Here is a 24,770-nt window from a genome sequence, read left to right on the forward strand (position 1 = left end):
GCGCTTGCATTAAAGGACTGAGAAAAACTGGATTCCTTTGATTGACTCAAGTACGAATGAGTCACTGAAGCAAATCATGCGCAACAAGGCATTAGCCACACTCACTACGTGTTACCGTTTATATATATATATATATATATATATATATATATATATATATATATATATATATATATATATATATATATATATATATATATATATATATATATATATAGTGGTGGCAGGAGTGAGTATGTGACATAAACGAGTACCTATGGTCCCGATTCAGCAAGATACTTGCGAGTTTTGAACGACTCAAATATATGACTTGCACATTTGCACAGTCCAGTCAGCAGGTGGCAGTAATGCACACCAAAAGTTGATATAAGAAGAAGAAGAATAGACGGAAGACTACTACACTATTTACACATTTTAAGATGAGATGTGCGAAATAAACCGCATCGAATGTGGAATCCCCAGAATTGCTTCCAGGACGTTCACGTTTGAAGACAGCAGGAAAGACACGCAGTTTGAAGACAGCAGGAAAGACACGCAGTTTGAAGACAGCAGGAAAGACACGCAGTTTGAAGACAGCAGGAAAGACACGCAGTTTGAAGACAGCAGGAAAGACACGCAGTTTGAAGACAGCAGGAAAGACACGCAGTTTGAAGACAGCAGGAAAGACACGCAGTTTGAAGACAGCAGGAAAGACACGCAGTTTGAAGACAGCAGGAAAGACACGCAGTTTGAAGACAGCAGGAAAGACACGCAGGAGCGACTGAGCGTGTTCATACCGGAGGTAATATTTGACTAGTGTGTGAATGTTGTCTGTCTGTGTTGGTCCTGCCAGGAGGTAGACACTTGTCCAGGTGTACCCTGCCTTCTTTGTCCAGGTGTACGCTGCCTTCTTTGTCCAGGTGTACACTGCCTTCCTTGTCCAGGTGTACACTGCCTTCCTTGTCCAGGTGTACACTGCCTTCTTTGTCCAGGTGTACGCTGCCTTCCTTGTCCAGGTGTACACTGCCTTCCTTGTCCAGGTGTACGCTGCCTTCCTTGTCCAGGTGTACACTGCCTTCCTTGTCCAGGTGTACACTGCCTTCCTTGTCCAGGTGTACACTGCCTTCCTTGTCCAGGTGTACGTGGCCTTCCTTGTCCAGGTGTACGTGGCCTTCCTTGTCCAGGTGTACGTGGCCTTCCTTGTCCAGGTGTACGTGGCCTTCCTTGTCCAGGTGTACCCTGCCTTCCTTGTCCAGGTGTACGTGGCCTTCCTTGTCCAGGTGTACCCTGCCTTCCTTGTCCAGGTGTACCCTGCCTTCCTTGTCCAGGTGTACGTGGCCTTCCTTGTCCAGGTGTACGTGGCCTTCCTTGTCCAGGTGTACGTGGCCTTCCTTGTCCAGGTGTACGTGGCCTTCCTTGTCCAGGTGTACGTGGCCTTCCTTGTCCAGGTGTACGTGGCCTTCCTTGTCCAGGTGTACGTGGCCTTCCTTGTCCAGGTGTACGTGGCCTTCCTTGTCCAGGTGTACGCTACCTTCCTTGTCCAGGTGTACGTGGCCTTCCTTGTCCAGGTGTGTGTGGCCTTCCTTGTCCAGGTGTGCGTGGCCTTCCTTGTCCAGGTGTACGTGGCCTTCCTTGTCCAGGTGTACGTGGCCTTCCTTGTCCAGGTGTACGTGGCCTTCCTTGTCCAGGTGTACGTGGCCTTCCTTGTCCAGGTGTACGTGGCCTTCCTTGTCCAGGTGTACGTGGCCTTCCTTGTCCAGGTGTACGTGGCCTTCCTTGTCCAGGTGTACGTGGCCTTCCTTGTCCAGGTGTACGTGGCCTTCCTTGTCCAGGTGTACACTGCCTTCCTTGTCCAGGTGTACGCTACCTTCCTTGTCCAGGTGTACGTGGCCTTCCTTGTCCAGGTGTATGCTACCTTCCTTGTCCAGGTGTACGTGGCCTTCCTTGTCCAGATGTACGTGGCCTTCCTTGTCCAGGTGTACGCTGCCTTCCTTGTCCAGGTGTACGTGGCCTTCCTTGTCCAGGTGTACGTGGCCTTCCTTGTCCAGGTGTACACTGCCTTCCTTGTCCAGGTGTACGCTACCTTCCTTGTCCAGGTGTACGTGGCCTTCCTTGTCCAGGTGTATGCTACCTTCCTTGTCCAGGTGTACGTGGCCTTCCTTGTCCAGATGTACGTGGCCTTCCTTGTCCAGGTGTACGCTGCCTTCCTTGTCCAGGTGTACGTGGCCTTCCTTGTCCAGGTGTACGTGGCCTTCCTTGTCCAGGTGTACACTGCCTTCCTTGTCCAGGTGTACACTGCCTTCCTTGTCCAGGTGTACCCTGCCTTCCTTGTCCAGGTGTACCCTGCCTTTCTTGTCCTGGCGGGGCAATATATATATATATATATATATATATATATATATATATATATACTACCGTTCAAAAGTTTGGGGTCACCCAAACAATTTAGTGTTCGAGCCTTCATTTCTAAGAACAAGAATAGACTGTCGAGTTTCAGATGAAATTTCTCTTTTTCTGGCCATTTTTAATGTTTTAATTTACCCCACAAATGTGATGCTCCAGAAACTCAATCTGCTCAAAGGAAGGTCAGTTTTGTAGCTTCTGTAAGGAGCTAAAGTGTTTTCAGATGTGTGAACATGATTGCACAAGGGTTTTCTAATCATCAATTAGCCTTCTGAGCCAATGAGCAAACACATTGTACCATTAGAACACTGGAGTGATAGTTGCTGGAAATGGGCCTCTATACACCTATGTAGATATTGCAGCAAAAAGCAGACATTTGCAGCTAGAATAGTCATTTAGCACATTAGCAATGTATAGAGTGTATTTCTGTAAAGTTAAGACTAGTTTAAAGTTATCTTCATTGAAAAGTACAGTGCTTTTCCTTCAAAAATAACCACATTTACATGTGACCCCAAACTTTTGAACGCTAGTGTATATACAGTATATAGTGTGTGTGTGTGTTTCTATGTATGTTTGTGTGTATGTATATACATTTATGTATGTTTATGTAGATGTATATTTATGTATATATATTTATGTTTATGTATATATATATTTATTTATGAATATGATTATTGAGGGATGTGTACAACACACAAGAAGATATAATGCATGTTCAATATTATCATTGAACAAATCCAGGTGGTGGATGCCCAGTACGGCACGTACGTGTGGCCCAGTGCGGTGGTGCTGGCTCAGTATGTGTGGAGCAGAAGACTGGACCTGAAGGAGCAGACGGTGTTGGAGGTGAGACAGGTGCCACACCTGACAGGTGAACACTACTACAGACATTAGACAGGTGCCACACCTGACAGGTGAACACTACTACAGACATTAGACAGGTGCCACACCTGACAGGTGAACACTACTACAGACATTAGACAGGTGCCACACCTGACAGGTGAACACTACTACAGACATTAGACAGGTGCCACACCTGACAGGTGAACACTACTACAGACATTACACATGTGCCACACCTGACAGGTGAACACTACTACAGACATTAGACAGGTGCCACACCTGACAGGTGAACACTACTACAGACATTAGACAGGTGCCACACCTGACAGGTGAACACTACTACGGACATTAGACAGGTGCCACACCTGACAGGTGAACACTACTACAGACATTAGACAGGTGCCACACCTGACAGGTGAACACTACTACAGACATTAGACAGGTGCCACACCTGACAGGTGAACACTACTACAGACATTAGACAGGTGCCACACCTGACAGGTGAACACTACTACAGACATTAGACAGGTGCCACACCTGACAGGTGAACACTACTACAGACATTAGACAGGTGCCACACCTGACAGGTGAACACTACTACAGACATTAGACAGGTGCCACACCTGACAGGTGAACACTACTACAGACATTAGACAGGTGCCACACCTGACAGGTGAACACTACTACGGACATTAGACAGGTGCCACACCTGACAGGTGAACACTACTACAGACATTAGACAGGTGCCACACCTGACAGGTGAACACTACTACAGACATTAGACAGGTGCCACACCTGACAGGTGAACACTACTACAGACATTAGACAGGTGCCACACCTGACAGGTGAACACTACTACAGACATTCTTTCTACAGCTGGGTGCAGGAGTCAGTCTTCCAGGTGTGGTGGCGGCCAAGTGCGGTGCAAAGATCATCCTTTCTGACGACGCCAACACGTTGCTATGGCAACACACCTGCAGACGCAGCTGTGATGCCAACAACCTGCATGAGGTGCTCACGCTGCCTCTCACCTGGGGGGACATCTCAGCACACCTGGCCCTGCTTGCACCGCTCCACCTCATCTTGGGATCAGATGTTTTCTACGAGCCTGCAGGTACCAATGATCATGTCTTCATTCACTGCCAGGTGTGTGTGTGTGTGTGTGTGTGTGTGTGTGTGTGTGTGTGTGTGTGTGTGTGTGTGTGTGTGTGTGTGTGTGTGTGTGTGTGTGTGTGTGTGTGTGTGTGTGTGTGTGTGTGTGTGTGTGTGTGTGTGTGTGTGTGTGTGTGTGTGTGTGTGTGTGTGTGTACAAGTCCTGCCCATGGTCCTAGTGTTATGTATCCTGGTCTTCTTCATCCTCTTTTAAAGATGTCCACTGATTAGTGTAGTTAGTTCTTTCACAACATAGACGTTTGTATTTATAAAGCATACAGTTCCCATCAGATGTATATGAAAAAAGTATGTGTCTTAAGTAGGATGGAGAAGGTACTTTGACTGTGACTATTACTCTTGAGCTGAAGTAACACACACCATCATAATACTATATGAAGTATATCTGAGTGACACGAGTCCAAGCACTAAATGAGTCTGAATGATCCATGGAAACACCTTCATCCCATTGTGTCCGCTTTTTCAAAAGTGGGACTTACACACCTGGATTATGCCATGGTTGAACCAGATCTCCCGGGGGGGGGGGCCTTCGTACCACGCATGCACCAGTCTCAAGGCGCAGGATAGAACCCGGAAGCAGGCACCGTTCAATAAAAACATAGCAACAATTGTCATGAAGAGGAGAATGTTTATTTACTTCACAAATGAAAAGAACAGCACATTTTGAAGTGCAGCCATGGTAGAAGAAAAGAAAGATTTATCTAAGATGGTAGCTAAGGAAATGTAGTATGCTGACTTAATTTGGACTACCGAACAAAATAGGAGTGAAATGAAAGATAATGAAGCAGATATTGTAAAGGTGAATAATAAAACATAGACAAACTTCTTCACGATGCATTTGTGTACTCCAAACTATAACTCTGTATTCACACAACTGGCAAGATAGTCCACAACAATAACAACCTTCATCTGGAACAGTATCAGTCCACAACAATAACAGCCTTCATCTGGAACAGTATCAGTCGGGGCACAAGATGGTCCACAACAATAACAACCTTCATCTGGAACAGTATCAGTCAGGGCACAAGATGGTCCACAACAAAAACAACCTTCATCTGGAACAGTATCAGTCCACAACAATAACAGCCTTCATCTGGAACAGTATCAGTCGGGGCACAAGATGGTCCACAACAATAACAACCTTCATCTGGAACAGTATCAGTCGGGTCACAAGATGGCCCACAACAATAACAACCTTCATCTGAAACAGTATCAGTCGGGGCACAAGATGGTCTACAACAATAACAACCTTCATCTGGAACAGTATCAGTCAGGTCACAAGATGGTCCACAACAATAACAACCTTCATCTGGAACAGTATCAGTCAGGGCACAAGATGGTCCACAACAATAACAACCTTCATCTGGAACAGTATCAGTCAGGGCACAAGATGGTCCACAACAATAACAACCTTCATCTGGAACCGTATCAGTCAGGGCACAAGATGGCCCACAACAATAACAACCTTCATCTGGAACCGTATCAGTCGGGTCACAAGATGGTCCACAACAATAACAACCTTCATCTGGAACAGTATCAGTCGGGGCACAAGATGGTCCACAACAATAACAACCTTCATCTGGAACAGTATCAGTCGGGGCACAAGATGGTCCACAACAAAAACAACCTTCATCTGGAACAGTATCAGTCAGGGCACAAGATGATCCACAACAATAACAACCTTCATCTGAAACAGTATCAGTCGGGGCACAAGATGGTCCACAACAAAAACAACCTTCATCTGGAACCGTATCAGTCAGGGCACAAGATGGCCCACAACAATAACAACCTTCATCTGGAACCGTATCAGTCGGGTCACAAGATGGTCCACAACAATAACAACCTTCATCTGGAACAGTATCAGTCGGGGCACAAGATGGTCCACAACAATAACAACCTTCATCTGGAACAGTATCAGTCGGGGCACAAGATGGTCCACAACAAAAACAACCTTCATCTGGAACAGTATCAGTCGGGGCACAAGATGGTCCACAACAATAACAACCTTCATCTGGAACAGTATCAGTCAGGGCACAAGATGGTCCACAACAAAAACAACCTTCATCTGGAACAGTATCAGTCGGGTCACAAGATGGTCCACAACAAAAACAACCTTCATCTGGAACAGTATCAGTCAGGGCACAAGATGGTCCACAACAATAACAACCTTGATCTGGAACAGTATCAGTCAGGGCACAAGATGGTCCACAACAATAACAACCTTCATCTGGAACAGTATCAGTCAGGGCACAAGATGGTCCACAACAATAACAACCTTCATCTGGAACCGTATCAGTCGGGGCACAAGATGGTGCACAACAATAACAACCTTCATCTGGAACAGTATCAGTCAGGGCACAAGATGGTCCACAACAATAACAACTTTCATCTGGAACAGTATCAGTCGGGGCACAAGATGGTGCACAACAATAACAACCTTCATCTGGAACAGTGTCAGTCAGGGCACAAGATGGTCCACAACAAAAACAACCTTCATCTGGAACAGTATCAGTCGGGGCACAAGATGGTCCACAACATTAACAACCTTCATCTGGAACAGTATCAGTTGGGGCACAAGATGGTCCACAACAATAACAACCTTCATCTGAAACAGTATCAGTCGGGGCACAAGATGGTCCACAACAATAACAACCTTCATCTGAAACAGTATCAGTCGGGGCACAAGATGGTCCACAACAATAACAACCTTCATCTGAAACAGTATCAGTCGGGGCACAAGATGGTCTACAACAATAACAACCTTCATCTGGAACAGTATCAGTCGGGGCACAAGATGGTCCACAACAATAACAACCTTCATCTGAAACAGTATCAGTCGGGGCACAAGATGGTCTACAACAATAACAACCTTCATCTGGAACAGTATCAGTCAGGGCACAAGATGGTCCACAACAAAAACAACCTTCATCTGGAACAGTATCAGTCGGGGCACAAGATGGTCTACAACAATAACAACCTTCATCTGGAACAGTATCAGTCGGGGCACAAGATGGTCCACAACAATAACAACCTTCATCTGGAACAGTATCAGTCAGGGCACAAGATGGTCCACAACAATAACAACCTTCATCTGGAACAGTATCAGTCAGGGCACAAGATGGTCCACAACAAAAACAACCTTGATCTGGAACAGTATCAGTTGGGGCACCAATGTCCTTTTCTTTCCGATTTCAAACTCCTTACATCAATCCTCAGATCTTATTGGATGAACTTTTCCGTTCTTCCAAACAACTCTCTGCCACCGGTCTTTGCTTCAGACCTGCATCTGTGCCGATACATTCTTGCTAGTAGCGTCACATTGGTAGCACAATCTAAGATCATGTCTTGATGCTGTCTGCTATTTAACATCAACATGGCCATTACAGACCTGATATCTGTGAAAATACTAAACAACTATGGGAGAAATCAGACTAACTTAGTGCATGGACACTTGGACTTCACACCAGGTGTGGAAATACTAAACAACTATGGGAGAAATCAGACTAATTTAGTGCATGGACACTTAGTGAAATTAGGATTGCCAGATATATTTGAGTTGGGACTGAGTCTTGGGTTGTAAAGTCCATGTGTGGATCTGACGTGTGGTCAGCCAGTGTTAGTTGAGAGTCATCAGCTCCAGTCACCTGAACACTAAATCGTGTTTGACAGCAAACATCTGGACTTGTTTCACCTTGCAGATTTTGAAGACATCCTGGTCACAGTTGTGTTTCTTCTGCAAAAGAACCCCACAGCTGAGTTTTGGATGACGTATCAGGAACGGAGGTATGTCCATGCATCCTGGCTACGTTACCAGTGCAGACTGTGAACTGCTCATCTGGTATCAAAACCACAACACACAAGGCCATGAGCACATGTTTGATTCTGCCAAACGTTCAAGTCCACCAGACTGTATTTGGGTCTGCGGTCAACTAACAGGCCCATGTGTTCCTCTGCTTTGTTGGTGGCCACACCCTCATGTCTTTCAGTGCTGATTGGGTGAGGCCTTGGAGGCTTGCTGCACAAGTGGAAACTGACATGTGTCCATGTTGATCTGAATCTTTTGATGCCACAAGTGTGAGCTGGCAGGAACAATCTCAGGGTCTGACTGTGATCCTGATCAGGCTCTGCACAGACCAGGAGATGTGAACCATGGTGGTGTGGGGTTGGGGGGTTGGGTGGGGGGTTGGTGGTGGTGTGGGTGGGTCATAGAGATGTCCACAGTGAAAATGCGTCACGAGACCTGAAGGACCGTAAAGCTGGCAAATACTTCAAACACTACATTGTTTGAAATGGGAGAACCATGACCTCAACCGTGTGACTATTGTCAATAAAGAGCCCTTCATCACAAATGTTTCAAAGGGCTGCGTCCACAAATCTTCAGTCTGTCTTGTGGTTTTGCTCAGTGGTTGGTTAGTTATGTTGCTTCATGTAGTATATATATGTGTGTATATGTACATATACTACATAAGGGAAGTTCTGTGGTCAGATGAAACAAAAATGGTCACAATACCCAGCAATATGTTTGGAGGAGAAAAGGTGAGGCCTTTAATCCCAGGAACACCATTCCTACCGTCAAGCATGGTGGTGGTAGTATTATGCTCTGGGCCTGTTTTGCTGCTTTAAATGGGACAATGAAAAAGGAGGATTAGCTCCAAATTGTTCAGGACAAGCTAAAATCCTCAGCCCGGAGGTTGGGTCTTGTTGGGTGTTCCAACAGGACGATGACCCCAAACACACCTCAAAAGTGGTAAAGGAATGGCTAAATCAGGCTAGAATGAAGGTTTTAGAATGGCCTTCCCAAAGTCCTGACTTAAAGGTGTGGACAATGCTGAAGAAACAAGTCCATGTCAGAAAAGCAACACATTTAGCTGAACTGCAGCAATTTAGTGGTCAAGCAGCAGCTTGTGGATGGTTACCAAAAGTGTCTTATTGCAGGTAAACTTGCCAAGGGACATGTAAGCAAATATTAACATTGCTGTATGTATACTTTTGACCCTCACATTTTCAGTAGAGCCATAATAAATTCATAAAAGAAGCAAACTTCATGAATGTTTTTTGTGACCAACAAGTATGTGCTCCAATCACTACATCACGACAAGTATGTGCTCCAATCACTACATCACAACAAGTATGTGCTCCAATCACTACATCACAACAAGTATGTGCTCCAATCACTACATCACAACAAGTATGTGCTCCAATCACTACATCACGACAAGTATGTGCTCCAATCACTACATCACGACAAGTATGTGCTCCAATCACTACATCACGACAAGTATGTGCTCCAATCACTACATCACAACAAGTATGTGCTCCAATCACTACATCACAACAAGTATGTGCTCCAATCACTACATCACAACAAGTATGTGCTCCAATCACTACATCACAACAAGTATGTGCTCCAATCACTACATCACAACAAGTATGTGCTCCAATCACTACATCACAACAAGTATGTGCTCCAATCACTACATCACAACAAGTATGTGCTCCAATCACTACATCACAACAAGTATGTGCTCCAATCACTACATCACAACAAGTATGTGCTCCAATCACTACATCACAACAAGTATGTGCTCCAATCACTACATCACAAAAAAATAAGAATGATTGTAAAGTCAAGACAGCCATGACATGATGTTCTTTACAAGTGTATGTACAATGGATTAAGCGGTTGCCTTGTTGCTTTTTGGCCCTCCGTGGATCCATCGGGTTACCCTGTACCGGAAATCGGACCCGATGAGAGACCCTGGACGCGCCGCACCAGCACCTGCTCAGCCCGGTCCCGATGCTGCCAACGTGGGGCAAATCCTTCGAATTTAAAGTTGCTGTGCCGGTATTCCCGGTTAGCTGCGACACCGGTATCATCTCCTGCCAGAATTGCTCTGGTTAACGCCAGATCAGTGCTCCCTTGACATGTGGGGTCCCACAGGGCTCAGTTTTAGGACCACTGCTCTTTTCTATTTATTTACTTCCCCTGGGCTCAATCCTAAGAAAGCATGATATTTCTTTAAATTGTTATGCCGATGACACACACATTTATTTTGTGTTAAAGAGAAATCATGCCTCTTCAATGCAGCCACTACTTGCTTGTCTTGATGATATCAAGGCCTGGATGGGCTTGTCTTGATGATATCAAGGCCTGGGTGGGCTTGTCTTGATGATATCAAGGCCTGGGTGGGCTTGTCTTGATGATATCAAGGCCTGGGTGGGCTTGTCTTGATGATATCAAGGCCTGGGTGGGCTTGTCTTGATGATATCAAGGCCTGGGTGGGCTTGTGTTGATGATATCAAGGCCTGGGTGGGCTTGTCTTGATGATATCAAGGCCTGGATGGCCCTACATTTCTTCAATTTCAATGAAAAGAAGACATAAGTAATAGTGTTTGGACCTAGTGGTACCTGTGAGCTCCCCCCTGTTGACTTTGCCCCCCTGGCTTTGCACGTTAAGTCCATGGTCACCAACCTGGGCTTTGGTATTGACAGTGATTTTAAATTGGAGCGTCAGATTGGCACAGTGGTGAAAGCCAGATTTTTTTATTTACGTCATCTGGCCTAGGTTAAAAACCTTCTTCCTAGGCAACAGTTAGAGACAGTAATCCATGCCTTGATCACATCTGGGCTGGATTACTGTAACTCTTTGTATTTTGGAATGAGTCAGTCGTCCTTCTCACGTCTGCAGCTACGTCTGATTGGCTTGAAAACTTTATCAATGTAAATGTTGAGCTTCATATTGGAATTGAACAATTAATTATGAGTGAATGCATTAGGAAATTTCAAAAAAAATGATGATGGACCTTGTGAAACAATTTTTTTCTAATGAAGCATTTTTGAACAAGAGGCTTTTTGTTACTTCATTTGGCACAAGGTAAAATCTACATTGGTAAAGTTTTCAAGCCATTGGCACAAGGTTAAAATTTTTATTGGTAAAGTTTTCAAGCCAATCAGATGAGGCATCATGAAAAAATAAGAACAAAATAAAAAGGGTAGCAACTTAAACAGGCAGGTATCTGAATGATTTCACTCTATTCAGTTTTTTAATATGTCAAGTTATGAAATGCCATTACAAAACAAATTGAACTGGGTATATCCCCATCAACAATGTGCTTAATTATTTATGGCAGTCATTATGAATAATGTGATTGTTTCAGGTGCAAAAAGCGAAGATCCACTATCCCCAGACGTTGATGTTGCATCCATATTTTTCCTGCAATAAATACCAGGAAAGAATCTTACAGAAACAACTTTTTCTGTTTTACTTGCAACTTCTTACAGTTAGGGCAAAACCATCGTTGTGGGACTGGTTTTGTGCCAAGACATTTCATGTGGAATGCTTTGATGCTGCAGTTCTCGGATGAATGTGAACATGTTTCACCCAATCCAGCCATGCAGGTACCGTGGCAGCACAGGATCTGACCATCTTTCTGAGGGGAGGATCATTCATCCGTTGAGTGTTTTACCTGAAACAGATAATATGACATACCTTATATTATTATCAGTCCCTAATTTGGATGTAATATACAAGGCTAGACCTCTTACTGTCCATTTATGCATATTTTACCTGGCATTTGGTAAATGTTCTCATGAATCATTCATTAAATTAGCCTGAAAATTTAAACCTGGTTTGTTGTGAGCAAGAAACCAAAATGAATTATCAAGCCTGAATTCTAAAAATTATTTTTGTAGAAACTGTTTCATAAGCTCTATACTGAATAGTTGGAAATTATGTAATGTTTTATTGTAGGAATTAATTTCTCAGATTTCAATATGAAGCTCCTGGAAACAGTTTTTTACAAAGCAATTTTTGATAGAATTTTTTTATAATATTGTTTGGTCACGTCCTTAAACTGAATACGATACATTTTCAGGCTAATCTTTTATTACAAAAAGCCTCCTGTTCAAAAATGCTTCATTAAAAAACTGTTTCACAAAGTCTATAGTAGTTTTTTGAAATTATGTAATGCAGAGAAAAATTGGAAAATTTCAATATGAAGTTTGTGAAACAGTTTTTTAATTAAAAGCATTTTTGAACAGGAGGCCTTTTGTAATAAAAAAAAAAAAAAAGCTTAACAATGTGAGTTTTCATTAGAATCATTCAGTAGTTTTTTCACAATCACACTGTAACTGCCACGCGGATTTGTAAACAGACAGTAAGTAGGCTCTTATGTGTGGGCTTTTTCCTTACCTTGGTCATGAGGAGGAATACATGCTTGTTTGGAATCTGCCATATCAGCCCATCATGTGTAAAATACTTGTAGGCATCCAGACTCTTGTATGCCTGAAGGTATCATGTGTAAAATACTTGTAGGCATCCAGACTCTTGTATGCCTGAAGGTATCATGTGTAAAATACTTGTAGGCATCCAGACTCTTGTATGCCTGAAGGTCCTTTCCCGTGTACGGAGATGGAGAATGGACGAGGTCATTATAAATGTCTGGATATGACAGATCAGGCAGGTCGGCTGGTGCAAAATGCTCAGGTGATTTTAGCATGCTTCTCGGTAAAAGGTTTTGCCAACAAGGTCAACTATCTCTCGGTAACGTTTCTTGGACTCTTCATCCAAATGCACAACTTCATTGGATAGCAAATCAGCCATAATTCGGATGACATCGGTGAAAATGTAGCGCAGAAATCAAACTGAATCTGTACGAACATGGAGGAACCAGCTGGCCGGCAAGATGGCGGCGGAACACAAAGTCACGTGACTGCAAAGCCTCTATAGTGGTCTTTTATGCTCGCCTGTGAAAGCAAGTGCCGCGGCCTGCCTCCTCCATCTGCGGCTGCAGCCAGTTGTTACTCTGTGAAAGCAAGTGCCGCGGCCTGGCTCCTCCACCTGCGGGCTGCAGCCAGGTGTTACTCTGTGAAAGGGCGGTTTGATATATTTGTGTCCCTCCTGAGTTCCTGTAGTCCTCCTGGGTTGTGGAGCCCCGCCCCCTTGCCCCTCACAGCAAAGTTTCACATATCTGAGGTGAGTCTCGCTCGGACATTTTCTTGCTGTTTCGCTACAAATGCGCTCTTTAATGAATGAATGTGAATATGTTTACCTGTGTTGTCCTCTAGTTTGAAGTTCACATTCCAGGTAACATTACATCGCTAACTTTGGCGCCAAATGGCCGCTCTTTGTTGTATGATACTTGTTCAGTGTGCGTGTGCGTGCGCGCGCGCGTGTGTGTGTGTGTGTGTGTGTGTGTGCGTGCCTACACGTGTAGGTAATGAGACTTGTGTGTGTGTGCGTGTGTGTGTGTGTGTGTGTGTGTGTGTGTGTGTGTGCGTGTGTGTGTGTGTGTGTGTGTGTGCGTGCCTACATGTGTAGGTAATGAGACTTGTTCAGTGTGCGTGTGTGTGTGTGTGTGTGTGTGTGTGTGTGTGTGTGTGCCTACATGTGTAGGTAATGAGACTTGTTCAGTGTGTGTGTGTGTGTGTGTGTGTGTGTGTGTGTGCCTACATGTGTAGATAATGAGACTTGTTCAGTGTGTGTGTGTGTGTGTGTGTGTGTGTGTGTGTGTGCCTACATGTGTAGGTAATGAGACTTGTTCAGTGTGTGTGTGTGTGTGTGTGTGTGTGTGTGCCTACATGTGTAGATAATGAGACTTGTTCAGTGTGTGTGTGTGTGTGTGTGTGTGTGTGTGTGTGTGCCTACATGTGTAGGTAATGAGACTTGTTGTGTGTGTGCGTGTGTGTGTAACAGTGTTATTGTGTGTGTTTAGGTGTAAGCCAAAGAAAGACGGGATACTGACATTGTCTGATTGTCGCCTGCAGGTTTGTGATTTTATTTTATTTTCTAAGGTGTTAATTATAGCAAATGTTGCATGTTTTGTTGTACCACGGAATGATGCTTAGAATGTACATTTCAATATTTTACAGACTGTTTGTATCTGGCTTTTTCATTGTAAATGGTTAAAGATGTACAAACCCCGTTTCCATAGGAGTTGGTAAATGGTGTTAGATGTAAATATAAACGGAATACAATGATTTGCAAATCCTTTTCAAGCCATATTCAGTTGAATATGCTACAAAGACAACATATTTCATGTTCAAACTCATAAACTTTATTTTTTTGTTGCAAATAATAATTAAGTTAGAATTTCATGGCTGCAACACGTGCCAAAGTAGTTGGGAAAGGGCATGTTCACCACTGTGTTACATGGCCTTTCCTTTGAACAACACTCAGTAAAGGTTTGGGAAGTGAGGAGACACATTTTTGAAGTGGAATTATTTCCCATTCTTGCTTGATGTACAGCTTAAGTTGTTCAACAGTCTCCCTTCTCATATTTTAGCTGCCACACATTTTCAATGTCTGGACTACAGGCAGGCCAGTCTAGTACCCGCACTCTTTTACTATGAAGCCACGTTGATGTAACACCTGGCTTGGCATTGTCTTGCTGAAATAAGCAGGGGCGTCCATGGTAACGTTGCTTGGATGGCAACATATGTTGCTCCAAAAGCTGTATGTACCTTTCAGCATTAATGGTGCCTTCACAGATGTGTAAGTTACCCATGTCTTGGGCACTAATACACCCCCATACCATCACACATGCTGCCTTTTACACTTTCACCCTAGAACATGTCTTGACCACTAATACACCCCCATACCATCACACATGCTGACTTTTACACTTTCACCCTAGAACATGTCTTGACCACTAATACACCCCCATACCATCACACATGCTGCCTTTTACACTTTCACCCTAGAACATGTCTTGACCACTAATACACCCCCATACCATCACACATGCTGCCTTTTACACTTTCACCCTAGAACATGTCTTGACCACTAATACACCCCCATACCATCACACATGCTGCCTTTTACACTTTCACCCTAGAACATGTCTTGACCACTAATACACCCCCATACCATCACACATGCTGCCTTTTACACTTTCACCCTAGAACATGTCTTGACCACTAATACACCCCCATACCATCACACATGCTGCCTTTTACACTTTCACCCTAGAACAATCCGGATGGTTCTTTTCCTCTTTGGTCCGGAGGACACGACGTCCACAGTTTCCAAAAACAATTTGAAATGTGGACTCGTCAGACCACAGAACACTTTTCCACTTTGCATCAGTCCATCTTAGATGAGCTCAGGCCCAGCCAAGCGTTTCTGGGTGTTGTTGATAAACGGTTTTCGCCTTGCATAGGAGAGTTTTAACTTGCACTTACAGATGTAGCGACCAACTGTAGTTACTGACAGCGGGTTTCTGAAGTGTTCCATGTGGTGATATCCTTTACACGCTGATGTGGCTTGTTGATGCAGTACAGCCTGAGGGATGGAAGGTCACGGGCTTAGCTGCTTACCTGCAGTGATTTCTCCACATTCTCTGAACCCTTTGATGATATTACGGAGCGTAGATGGTGAAATCCCTCAATTCCTTGCAATAGCTGCTTGAGAAGGTTGTTCTTAAACTGTTCAACAATTTGCTCAGGCATTTGTTGACAAAGTGGTGACTAAGGCTGCAGCTAACGATTATTTTTCTATCGATTAATCTATAGATTATTTTTTTCGATTAATCGGTTAATCTATAGATTATTTTTTTCGATTAATCTATAGATTATTTTTTCTTTTACCGATTATTTTTTTATTTAAAATGAAGATGAAAAAATAAATGTAGGCCTGTTTTTTCAAAAGGCATGGCTTTTATTTACAAAAAAAAAAAGAAGTATGGCCACTCAGTCAACATTGACAACAACATGACTAAATATTCGGTAACAATGTAAACATTTAAAACTTTTAACATTTAACAAAATTAAAAGTAGCTTATTTGCTTTTTAATGTGCAAATATAAAAGTCAACATCCAGTGCAAATCTTAATATTCTGCAATAGTATAAGCATTTCAAAAGTAAAAGTATTGCTTATTTTGCTTTAAAATGTGCAAAAATAAAGATAAACATCCAATACAAAAAAGTGCAAAAGGAAATATTCTGTAGCAACAGTGTAAACATTTCAACAAAAGTGAAAGTATTGCTTATTTGCTAAAATGTGCAAAAATAAAGATAAACATCCAATACAAAAAAGTGCCAATCTAAATATTCTGGAGCACTGTAAACATTAAGTATTGCTTTTAAAATGTGCAAAATAAACATCCAGTCCAACACAGTACACAATAACCAATTCTACTCATTCCAGTGAGTGACTAACAGTTGTAATGAAGAAAGGTTAGCATGTCTACATGCTTTGCTTCTTTTCTTGTTTACAATATTCCCAGCAGCTGAAAATAGGCGCTCAGAAGGGGTCGATGTGGCTGGAACTGAGAGGTAATTAGCCTTCACCTCAAGCCAGGATTGTGAGTGAGCTGAGCTGCAGTTTAAGTTTCTAGAAGGTCAACGGGCTCATAGTGATGTTACTAGTAGTTGACTGGGAGGTGTTTATTATCATTTGGGGAGAGTCCGCTGCCTGATGCTCACCTGCTAAACACCTATCTGCTCCACGCTGAAGCGCTGACTACATGCGCTATGAATACGCACTGCTGATTGGCTGATGATGCTTCGTGTGTACCAATCAGATGGTTGTGTGGGTGGGACAATGCTGCGTGTGTACCAATCAGATGGTTGTGTGGGTGGGACAATGCTGCGTGTGTACCAATCAGATGGTTGTGTGGGTGGGACAATGCTGCGTGTGTACCAATCAGATGGTTGTGTGGGTGGGACAATGCTGCGTGTGTACCAATCAGATGGTTGTGTGGGTGGGACAATGCTGCGTGTGTACCAATCAGATGGTTGTGTGGGTGGGACAATGCTGCGTGTGTACCAATCAGATGGTTGTGTGGGTGGGACAATGCTGCGTGTGTACCAATCAGATGGTTGTGTGGGTGGGACAATGCTGCGTGTGTACCAATCAGATGGTTGTGTGGGTGGGACAATGCTGCGTGTGTACCAATCAGATGGTTGTGTGGGTGGGACAATGCTGCATGCTGAGACAGGTAGACGGAGCAAAGCAGCTTGTTAAGACTTTAGCTTAGAAACTCGTTCGGTACACCCCCGTGCCGAACCGAAAGCCCCGTACCGAAACGGTTCAATACAAAACACGTACCGTTACACCCCTAGCAGATACAAATAACACATTCATGTTTTTGTGTAATGATGACAACGTATACTCGCGCGGACGATTGACTAGTTGATGGTTTTCTTTTCAAATGTTCGTTCATAGCCGTTGTGCTGCTATGATAGGCCATTTCCGCTCGACACAGTGTGCATACAACAACATTATTAGGCCATTTATTGAAATACTCCCACACTTTTGACCACTTTTGGCATGCTTTCCCCCCCTCGCTCGCACCGCTCGCATCGTCTTCTTTGATCGTCTGCTTTGCGCTTCGCCATGACGGTAGTGTGACGTCATTATGCGACGCGTCGACGCACAAAAACGGCGTCGACGTATTTACGTAACCGATGACGTCGACTACGTCGACGCGTCGTTTCAGCCTTAGTGGTGACCCTCGCCCCATCCTTGTTTGTGAATGACTGAGCATTTCATGGAATCTACTTTTATAGCCAATCATGGCACCCACCTGTTCCCGAATTAGCCTGTTCACCTGTGGGATGTTCCAAATAAGTCTTTGATGAGCATTCCTCAACTTTATCAGTATTTATTGCCACCTTTCCCAACTTCTTTGTCACGTGTTGCTGCCATCAAATCATAAAGTTATGATTATTTGCAACAAAAAAAAAGTTTATGAGTTTGAACATGAAATATGTTGTCTTTGTAGCATATTCAACTGAATATGGCTTGAAAATGATTTGCAGATCATTGTATTCCGTTTATATTTACATCTAACACCATTTCCCAACTCCTATGGAAACAGGGTTTGTATGTGTGGACAGAAAAGTTTCACATGGCTGAGGGTGTAAGCCAAAGAAAGACGGGATACCAACATTGTCTGATTGTCGCCCGCAGGTTGGAAGGAAAATAAATGAAACTGTGAAGAGTGTAAAAAGTGTCATCATTGTGCCCACCCAGAACAGTTCCACTTGCCTGTAGCGGAAGTAGCGTGACGTGCCAGGTGGTGGAGCTCCTCACATCTGCACATTGTCTACAATCATGGCCACCAGCAGCAGCGAGAGCGATTCGGGCCGAGAAAGCGACGATTTCCCCATTATTTTCAGCGAGGATGACAGAATCATGGATGAGGAAAGTGAGTGTGAAGGACTAGAGGGCGGTGGAAGCGATTCAGATAGGGAAGATGCTGTGAGAGGGATAGAGCCATACCGCTTTGAACCCGACGCTGACGGTCAGGAGGACGCTGCTGCTACTGATGCTGGAGGAGCACACCACATAGACCGCCTTCAGAATACAGAATGGTAAAATGTTATTTATTTATAAACTACTTTTAGCCTGTGGCCTAGTCTTGCACTGTTAGTTTAATTGAGTCTTTATTTGAAGGGACAATGTACAGAAACATGAAGCTCAAAGACAGATATGTTCTGTACCAGATTAGAGCTAATTTCCATCTGCAGTCCCTGGCTACCTAAATTAAAGGGATACAAAAATCATGCAATAAAATTATGACAATAAAATCATACACAAGTATTAAGAAAAAAGTCATAAAATGCCCTTTCATGGACACATACTTAATATACAATACAAGCACACCTCATGTACATCATCACACAAAGACAATACATGCTCTTGTTCACATCTGTCATCATTTGTAAAAACAAGCATGATTTTAACACACACACCTCACCATTTACAATAAAAATGCTCTCATGTTACTGTTAGTGTTACAACTTACACACCAGGCCTAAGTATCAATCATTGACACAATGTCAAACCTCATTAATGACCCATTATTTCTATGGGCCACAGCTCCATATACTGGCAATACTACAAATATGCATGCAGATTAATAAGATCCACAACAAGACAATGATAATATTAATTATTGCACATGTTTGCAGATTGCAGGTGTCAATAATATGAATTGATTTACAAATATTATGAATATTTCTCTGTCCAGGTGTACATGTCACAACTGTGTGACCATGGAGACAGTGGCTGAGTGTGTCTGCTGTCGTGAGCTGGAGGCAGTGGCCAGAACCATGGAGCAGGAAGGGGTGGAGACGTGCATCCTACACCACCCTGGCTTTCCATCCGTGTGCCTGGATGTGTGGGTGCTGCAGACGGCGTATTACGCCTACAAGCAGCAGTATGGCGTGCTGCAGCAACAGCAAAATGAGTGAGGCACTAATACGTTGAAAGCATTCTTTATTCTAGCAACCTTTGGAAGATAAGTCGGAATGAGCACTTTCTTATCTGGGAAATGTACCGTGCTACAATGTACATGACATTATATATCATAGAAGTATTACATGTACATGTCTACAATATTTACAATTTACGGCAACAGTAAATGACAAATGAATAGAATGCATGACAATGTGAGAGAACAGTGAGTCACTGTGTGTCCATGTCTGCATAATAACTGCTGCCATCATTTATTATTATATTAGTATGTAGTATTGTATGTAGTATTGTATTGGCATGTAGTATTATTATAGAATGCATGACAATGTGAGAGAACAGTGAGTCACCGTGTGTCCATGTCTGCATAATAACTGCTGCCATCATTTATTATTATATTAGTATGTAGTATTGTATGTAGTATTGTATTATTATAGAATGCATGACAATGTCTTGCATGTGAGAGAAGAGTGAGTCACTGTGTGTCCATGTCCGCATAATAACTGCTGCCATCATTTATTATTATATTAGTATGTAGTATTGTATGTAGTATTGTATTATTATAGAATGCATGACAATGTCTTGCATGTGAGAGAAGAGTGAGTCACTGTGTGTCCATGTCCGCATAACAACTGCTGCCATCACAACTATTTTGTACTTGCAGGCGGAGACGACACATTGCATATCGACAGTTTGTCCTCTTCTGCTGGGAATATGTGGGAAAGGAGGTAAGGGTGGCACTACCAGCTTGTGTCGCACATAAGATTAGGACAACATTTCCACCCATGGACTACACAAGGATCCAAGACGTGCAGTGACTGCAACACAATCCACGTGGCCACTGTAGTTAATCAATAAAATCAATCAATCAATCAATGTTTTTTTTATGTAGCCCTAAATCACAAGTGTCTCAAAGGGCTGCTAAAGCCACAACGACATCCTCGGTACAGAGCCCACATAAGGGCAAGGAAAAACTCACCCCAGTGGGACGTCGATGTGAATGACTATGAGAAACCTTGGAGAGGACCGCATATGTGGGTAACCCCCCCCCCCCCACCCCCCCTCTAGGGGAGACAGAAAGCAATGGATGTCAAGTGGGTCTGACATAATATTGTGAAAGTCCAGTCCATAGTGGATCTAACATAATAGTGTGAGAGTCCAGTCCATAGTGGATCTAACATAATAGTGAGAGTCCCGTCCATAGTGGATCTAACATAATAGTGAGAGTCCAGTCCATAGTGGATCTAACATAATAGTGAGAGTCCAGTCCATAGTGGATCTAACATAATAGTGTGAGAGTCCAGTCCATAGTAGATCTAACATAATAGTGTGAGAGTCCAGTCCATAGTGGATCTAACATAATAGTGAGAGTCCAGTCCATAGTGGATCTAACATAATAGTGTGAGAGTCCAGTCCATAGTGGATCTAACATAATAGTGAGAGTCCCGTCCATAGTGGATCTAACATAATAGTGAGAGTCCAGTCCATAGTGGATCTAACATAATAGTGAGAGTCCAGTCCATAGTGGATCTAACATAATAGTGAGAGTCCAGTCCATAGTGGATCTAACATAATAGTGTGAGAGTCCAGTCCATAGTGGATCTAACATAATAGTGTGAGAGTCCAGTCCATAGTGGATCTAACATAATAGTGTGAGAGTCCAGTCCATAGTGGATCTAACATAATAGTGAGAGTCCAGTCCATAGTGGATCTAACATAATAGTGTGAAAGTCCAGTCCATAGTGGATCTAACATAATAGTGTGAGAGTCCAGTCCATAGTGGATCTAACATAATAGTGTGAGAGTCCAGTCCATAGTGGATCTAACATAATAGTGTGAGAGTCCAGTCCATAGTGGATCTAACATAATAGTGTGAGAGTCCAGTCCATAGTGGATCTAACATAATAGTGAGAGTCCAGTCCATAGTGGATCTAATATAATATTGTGAAAGTCCAGTCCATAGTGGATCTAACATAATAGTGAGAGTCCAGTCCATAGTGGATCTAACATAATAGTGAGAGTCCAGTCCATAGTAGATCTAACATAATAGTGAGAGTCCCGTCCATAGTGGATCTAACATAATAGTGAGAGTCCAGTCCATAGTGGATCTAACATAATAGTGAGAGTCCAGTCCATAGTGGATCTAACATAATAGTGAGAGTCCAGTCCATAGTGGATCTAACATAATAGTATGAGAGTCCAGTCCATAGTGGATCTAACATAATATTGTGAAAGTCCAGTCCATAGTGGATCTAACATAATAGTGAGAGTCCAGTCCATAGTGGATCTAACATAATAGTGTGAGAGTCCAGTCCATAGTGGATCTAGCATAATAGTGTGAGAGTCCAGTCCATAGTGGATCTAACATAATAGTGAGAGTCCAGTCCATAGTGGATCTAACATAATAGTGTGAAAGTCCAGTCCATAGTGGATCTAACATAATAGTGAGAGTCCAGTCCATAGTGGATCTAACATAATAGTGAGAGTCCAGTCCATAGTGGATCTAACATAATAGTGAGAGTCCAGTCCATAGTGGATCTAACATAATAGTGAGAGTCCAGTCCATAGTGGATCTAACATAATAGTGAGAGTCCAGTCCATAGTGGATCTAACATAATAGTGTGAAAGTCCAGTCCATAGTGGATCTAACATAATAGTGAGAGTCCAGTCCATAGTGGATCTAACATAATAGTGAGAGTCCAGTCCATAGTGGATCTAACATAATAGTGAGAGTCCAGTCCATAGTGGATCTAACATAATAGTGAGAGTCCAGTCCATAGTGGATCTAACATAATAGTGAGAGTCCAGTCCATAGTGGATCTAACATAATAGTGTGAGAGTCCAGTCCATAGTGGATCTAACATAATAGTGAGAGTCCAGTCCATAGTGGATCTAACATAATAGTGAGAGTCCAGTCCATAGTGGATCTAACGTAATAGTGTGAGAGTCCAGTCCATAGTGGATCTAACATAATAGTGTGAGAGTCCAGTCCATAGTGGATCTAACATAATAGTGAGAGTCCAGTCCATAGTGGATCTAACATAATAGTGTGAGAGTCCAGTCCATAGTGGATCTAACATAATATTGTGAGAGTCCAGTCCATAGTGGATCTAACATAATAGTGAGAGTCCAGTCCATAGTGGATGTAACATAATAGTGAGAGTCCAGTCCATAGTGGATCTAACATAATAGTGTGAGAGTCCAGTCCATAGTGGATCTAACATAATAGTGAGAGTCCAGTCCATAGTGGATCTAACATAATAGTGTGAGAGTCCAGTCCATAGTGGATCTAACATAATAGTGTGAGAGTCCAGTCCATAGTGGATCTAACATAATAGTGAGAGTCCAGTCCATAGTGGATCTAACATAATAGTGAGAGTCCAGTCCATAGTGGATCTAACATAATAGTGTGAGAGTCCAGTCCATAGTGGATCTAACATAATAGTGAGAGTCCAGTCCATAGTGGCTCTAACATAATAGTGAGAGTCCAGTCCATAGTGGATCTAACATAATAGTGTGAGAGTCCAGTCCATAGTGGATCTAACATAATAGTGTGAGAGTCCAGTCCATAGTGGATCTAACATAATAGTGAGAGTCCAGTCCATAGTGGATCTAACATAATAGTAGAGAGTCCAGTCCATAGTGGATCTAACATAATAGTGGAGAGTCCAGTCCATAGTGGATCTAACATAATAGTGAGAGTCCAGTCCATAGTGGATCTAACATAATAGTGGAGAGTTCCTTTCCCTTTTGGCAAATGCAGAGCTCATGTGCACGGTCAGTCCACTTGTGGAAGGGGTGTGGTGGTCTGAACTTGTGGAAGCACTGGCACTGGGAGCACTGACAGTGACACTGCCACTGATGCCTGGCCGTGGTCTGTTGAAAATAGTTGGCCTCGCACCTTTCTTCAGCGTCAGTCGACGGGTGGTGGCGATGCCCATCTCTGCCCTTCGCAAGGGACCCTCTCCGAAACACGATCTTTCAAAATGATGGCTGCATAATACACTGTACTTTGTGTGTGTGGTCCAATCCAACCGTGTTCGCTTGACCTCTCTGTTCCATGGTAAAGCTTGACTGTCGTTCTTCGGGAATGTAAACAATGAAACACCGGCTGTGTTTGTGTTGCTGCAGCCGGCCGCAATACACCGCTTCCCACCTACAGCTATCTTCTTTGCTACCTCCATTGTTCATTAAACAAATTGCAAAAGATTCACCAACACAGATGTCCAGAATACTGTGGAATTTTGCAATGAAAACAGACGACTTAATAGCTGGCCACAATGCTGTCCCAAAATGTCCGCTACAATCCGTGACGTCACGCGCAAACGTCATCATACCGAGATGTTTTCAGCAGGATATTTTGCGGGAAATTTCAAATTGCACTTTACTAATCTAACCCGGCCGTATTGGCATGTGTTGCAATGTTAAGATTTCATCATTGATATATAAACTATCAGACTGCGTGGTCGCTAGTAGTGGCTTTCAGTAGGCCTTTAAAGGCCTACTGAAATGACTTTTTTATTTAAACGTGGATAGCAGATCCATTCTATGTGTCATACTTGATCATTTTGCGATATTGCCATATTTTTGCTGAAAGGATTTAGTAGAGAACATCGACGATAAAGTTTGCAACTTTTGGTCGCTGATAAAAAAGCCTTGCCTGTAGCGGAAGTAGCGTGACGTCACAGGTTGAAAGGCTCCTCACATTTCTCCATTGTTTACACCAGCAGCGAGAGAGATTCGGACCGAGAAAGCGACGATTACCCCATTAATTTGAGCCAGGGTGAAAGATTCGTGGATGAGGAACGTAAGAGTGAAGGATTAGAGTGCAGTGCAGGACGTATCTTTTTTCGCTCTGAGCGTAACTTAGGTACAAGCTGGCTCATTGGATTCCACACTCTCTCCTTTTTATATTGTGGATCACGGATTTGTATTTGAAACCACCTGGGATACTATATCCTCTTGAAAATGAGAGTCCAGAACGCCAAATGGACATTCACAGTGACTTTTATCTCCACGACAATACATCGGCGAAGCACTTTAGCTACGGAGCTAATGTGATAGCATCGGGCTTAACTGCAGATAGAAACAAAATAAATCAATCCCTGACTGGAAGGATAGACAGAAGATCAACAATACTATTAAACCATGGACATGTAACTACACGGTTAATG

The 24,770-nt window shown here is 43.2% G+C and overlaps 2 protein-coding genes across 5 annotated transcripts; both read left to right on the forward strand.

Moving 5' to 3' along the window:
- Nucleotides 1–346: 346 nt before the first annotated feature.
- On the forward strand, nucleotides 347–8,258 carry LOC133660521 (histone-arginine methyltransferase METTL23-like). The gene is made up of 4 exons (XM_062064056.1): nucleotides 347–781; nucleotides 3,124–3,228; nucleotides 4,102–4,339; nucleotides 8,094–8,258. The coding sequence occupies exons 1-4, from the start codon at nucleotides 425–427 to the stop codon at nucleotides 8,219–8,221; spliced, it is 828 nt and encodes a 275-aa protein (XP_061920040.1). The 5' UTR covers nucleotides 347–424; the 3' UTR covers nucleotides 8,222–8,258.
- A 4,942-nt stretch (nucleotides 8,259–13,200) lies between these two features.
- LOC133660522 (uncharacterized) lies at nucleotides 13,201–20,455 on the forward strand. Of its 4 annotated transcripts, none has more exons than XM_062064059.1 (5): nucleotides 13,201–13,370; nucleotides 14,110–14,161; nucleotides 18,310–18,713; nucleotides 19,373–19,591; nucleotides 20,261–20,455. In XM_062064059.1, exons 3-5 carry the CDS (start codon nucleotides 18,454–18,456, stop codon nucleotides 20,412–20,414), a joined length of 633 nt encoding a protein of 210 aa, XP_061920043.1. In that variant the 5' UTR covers nucleotides 13,201–13,370; nucleotides 14,110–14,161; nucleotides 18,310–18,453; the 3' UTR covers nucleotides 20,415–20,455. The 4 variants fall into 4 exon arrangements, with proteins under 4 accessions (XP_061920043.1, XP_061920041.1, XP_061920044.1 ...); XM_062064057.1 differs by having other exon boundaries at nucleotides 18,373–18,713; XM_062064060.1 differs by having other exon boundaries at nucleotides 18,378–18,713.
- Nucleotides 20,456–24,770: the final 4,315 nt, after the last annotated feature.

Source organism: Entelurus aequoreus, linkage group LG11 (assembly GCF_033978785.1).
Source record: "Entelurus aequoreus isolate RoL-2023_Sb linkage group LG11, RoL_Eaeq_v1.1, whole genome shotgun sequence".
Lineage (NCBI taxonomy): Eukaryota > Metazoa > Chordata > Actinopteri > Syngnathiformes > Syngnathidae > Entelurus > Entelurus aequoreus.

What these genes read in the sequence shown, in the direction of transcription:
- LOC133660522 (XM_062064059.1), top strand. Translation starts at nt 18,454, where the DNA reads ATGGCCACCAGCAGCAGCGAGAGCGATTCGGGCCGAGAAAGCGACGAT. An exon ending in CGCCTTCAGAATACAGAATG is followed by an intron (nt 18,714 to 19,372) that starts GTAAAATGTTAT and finishes TTCTCTGTCCAG; the next exon opens with GTGTACATGTCACAACTGTG. An exon ending in CTGCAGCAACAGCAAAATGA is followed by an intron (nt 19,592 to 20,260) that starts GTGAGGCACTAA and finishes TTGTACTTGCAG; the next exon opens with GCGGAGACGACACATTGCAT.
- LOC133660521 (XM_062064056.1), top strand. Translation starts at nt 425, where the DNA reads ATGTGCGAAATAAACCGCATCGAATGTGGAATCCCCAGAATTGCTTCC. An exon ending in AGGAGCAGACGGTGTTGGAG is followed by an intron (nt 3,229 to 4,101) that starts GTGAGACAGGTG and finishes TTCTTTCTACAG; the next exon opens with CTGGGTGCAGGAGTCAGTCT. An exon ending in TGTTTTCTACGAGCCTGCAG is followed by an intron (nt 4,340 to 8,093) that starts GTACCAATGATC and finishes TTCACCTTGCAG; the next exon opens with ATTTTGAAGACATCCTGGTC.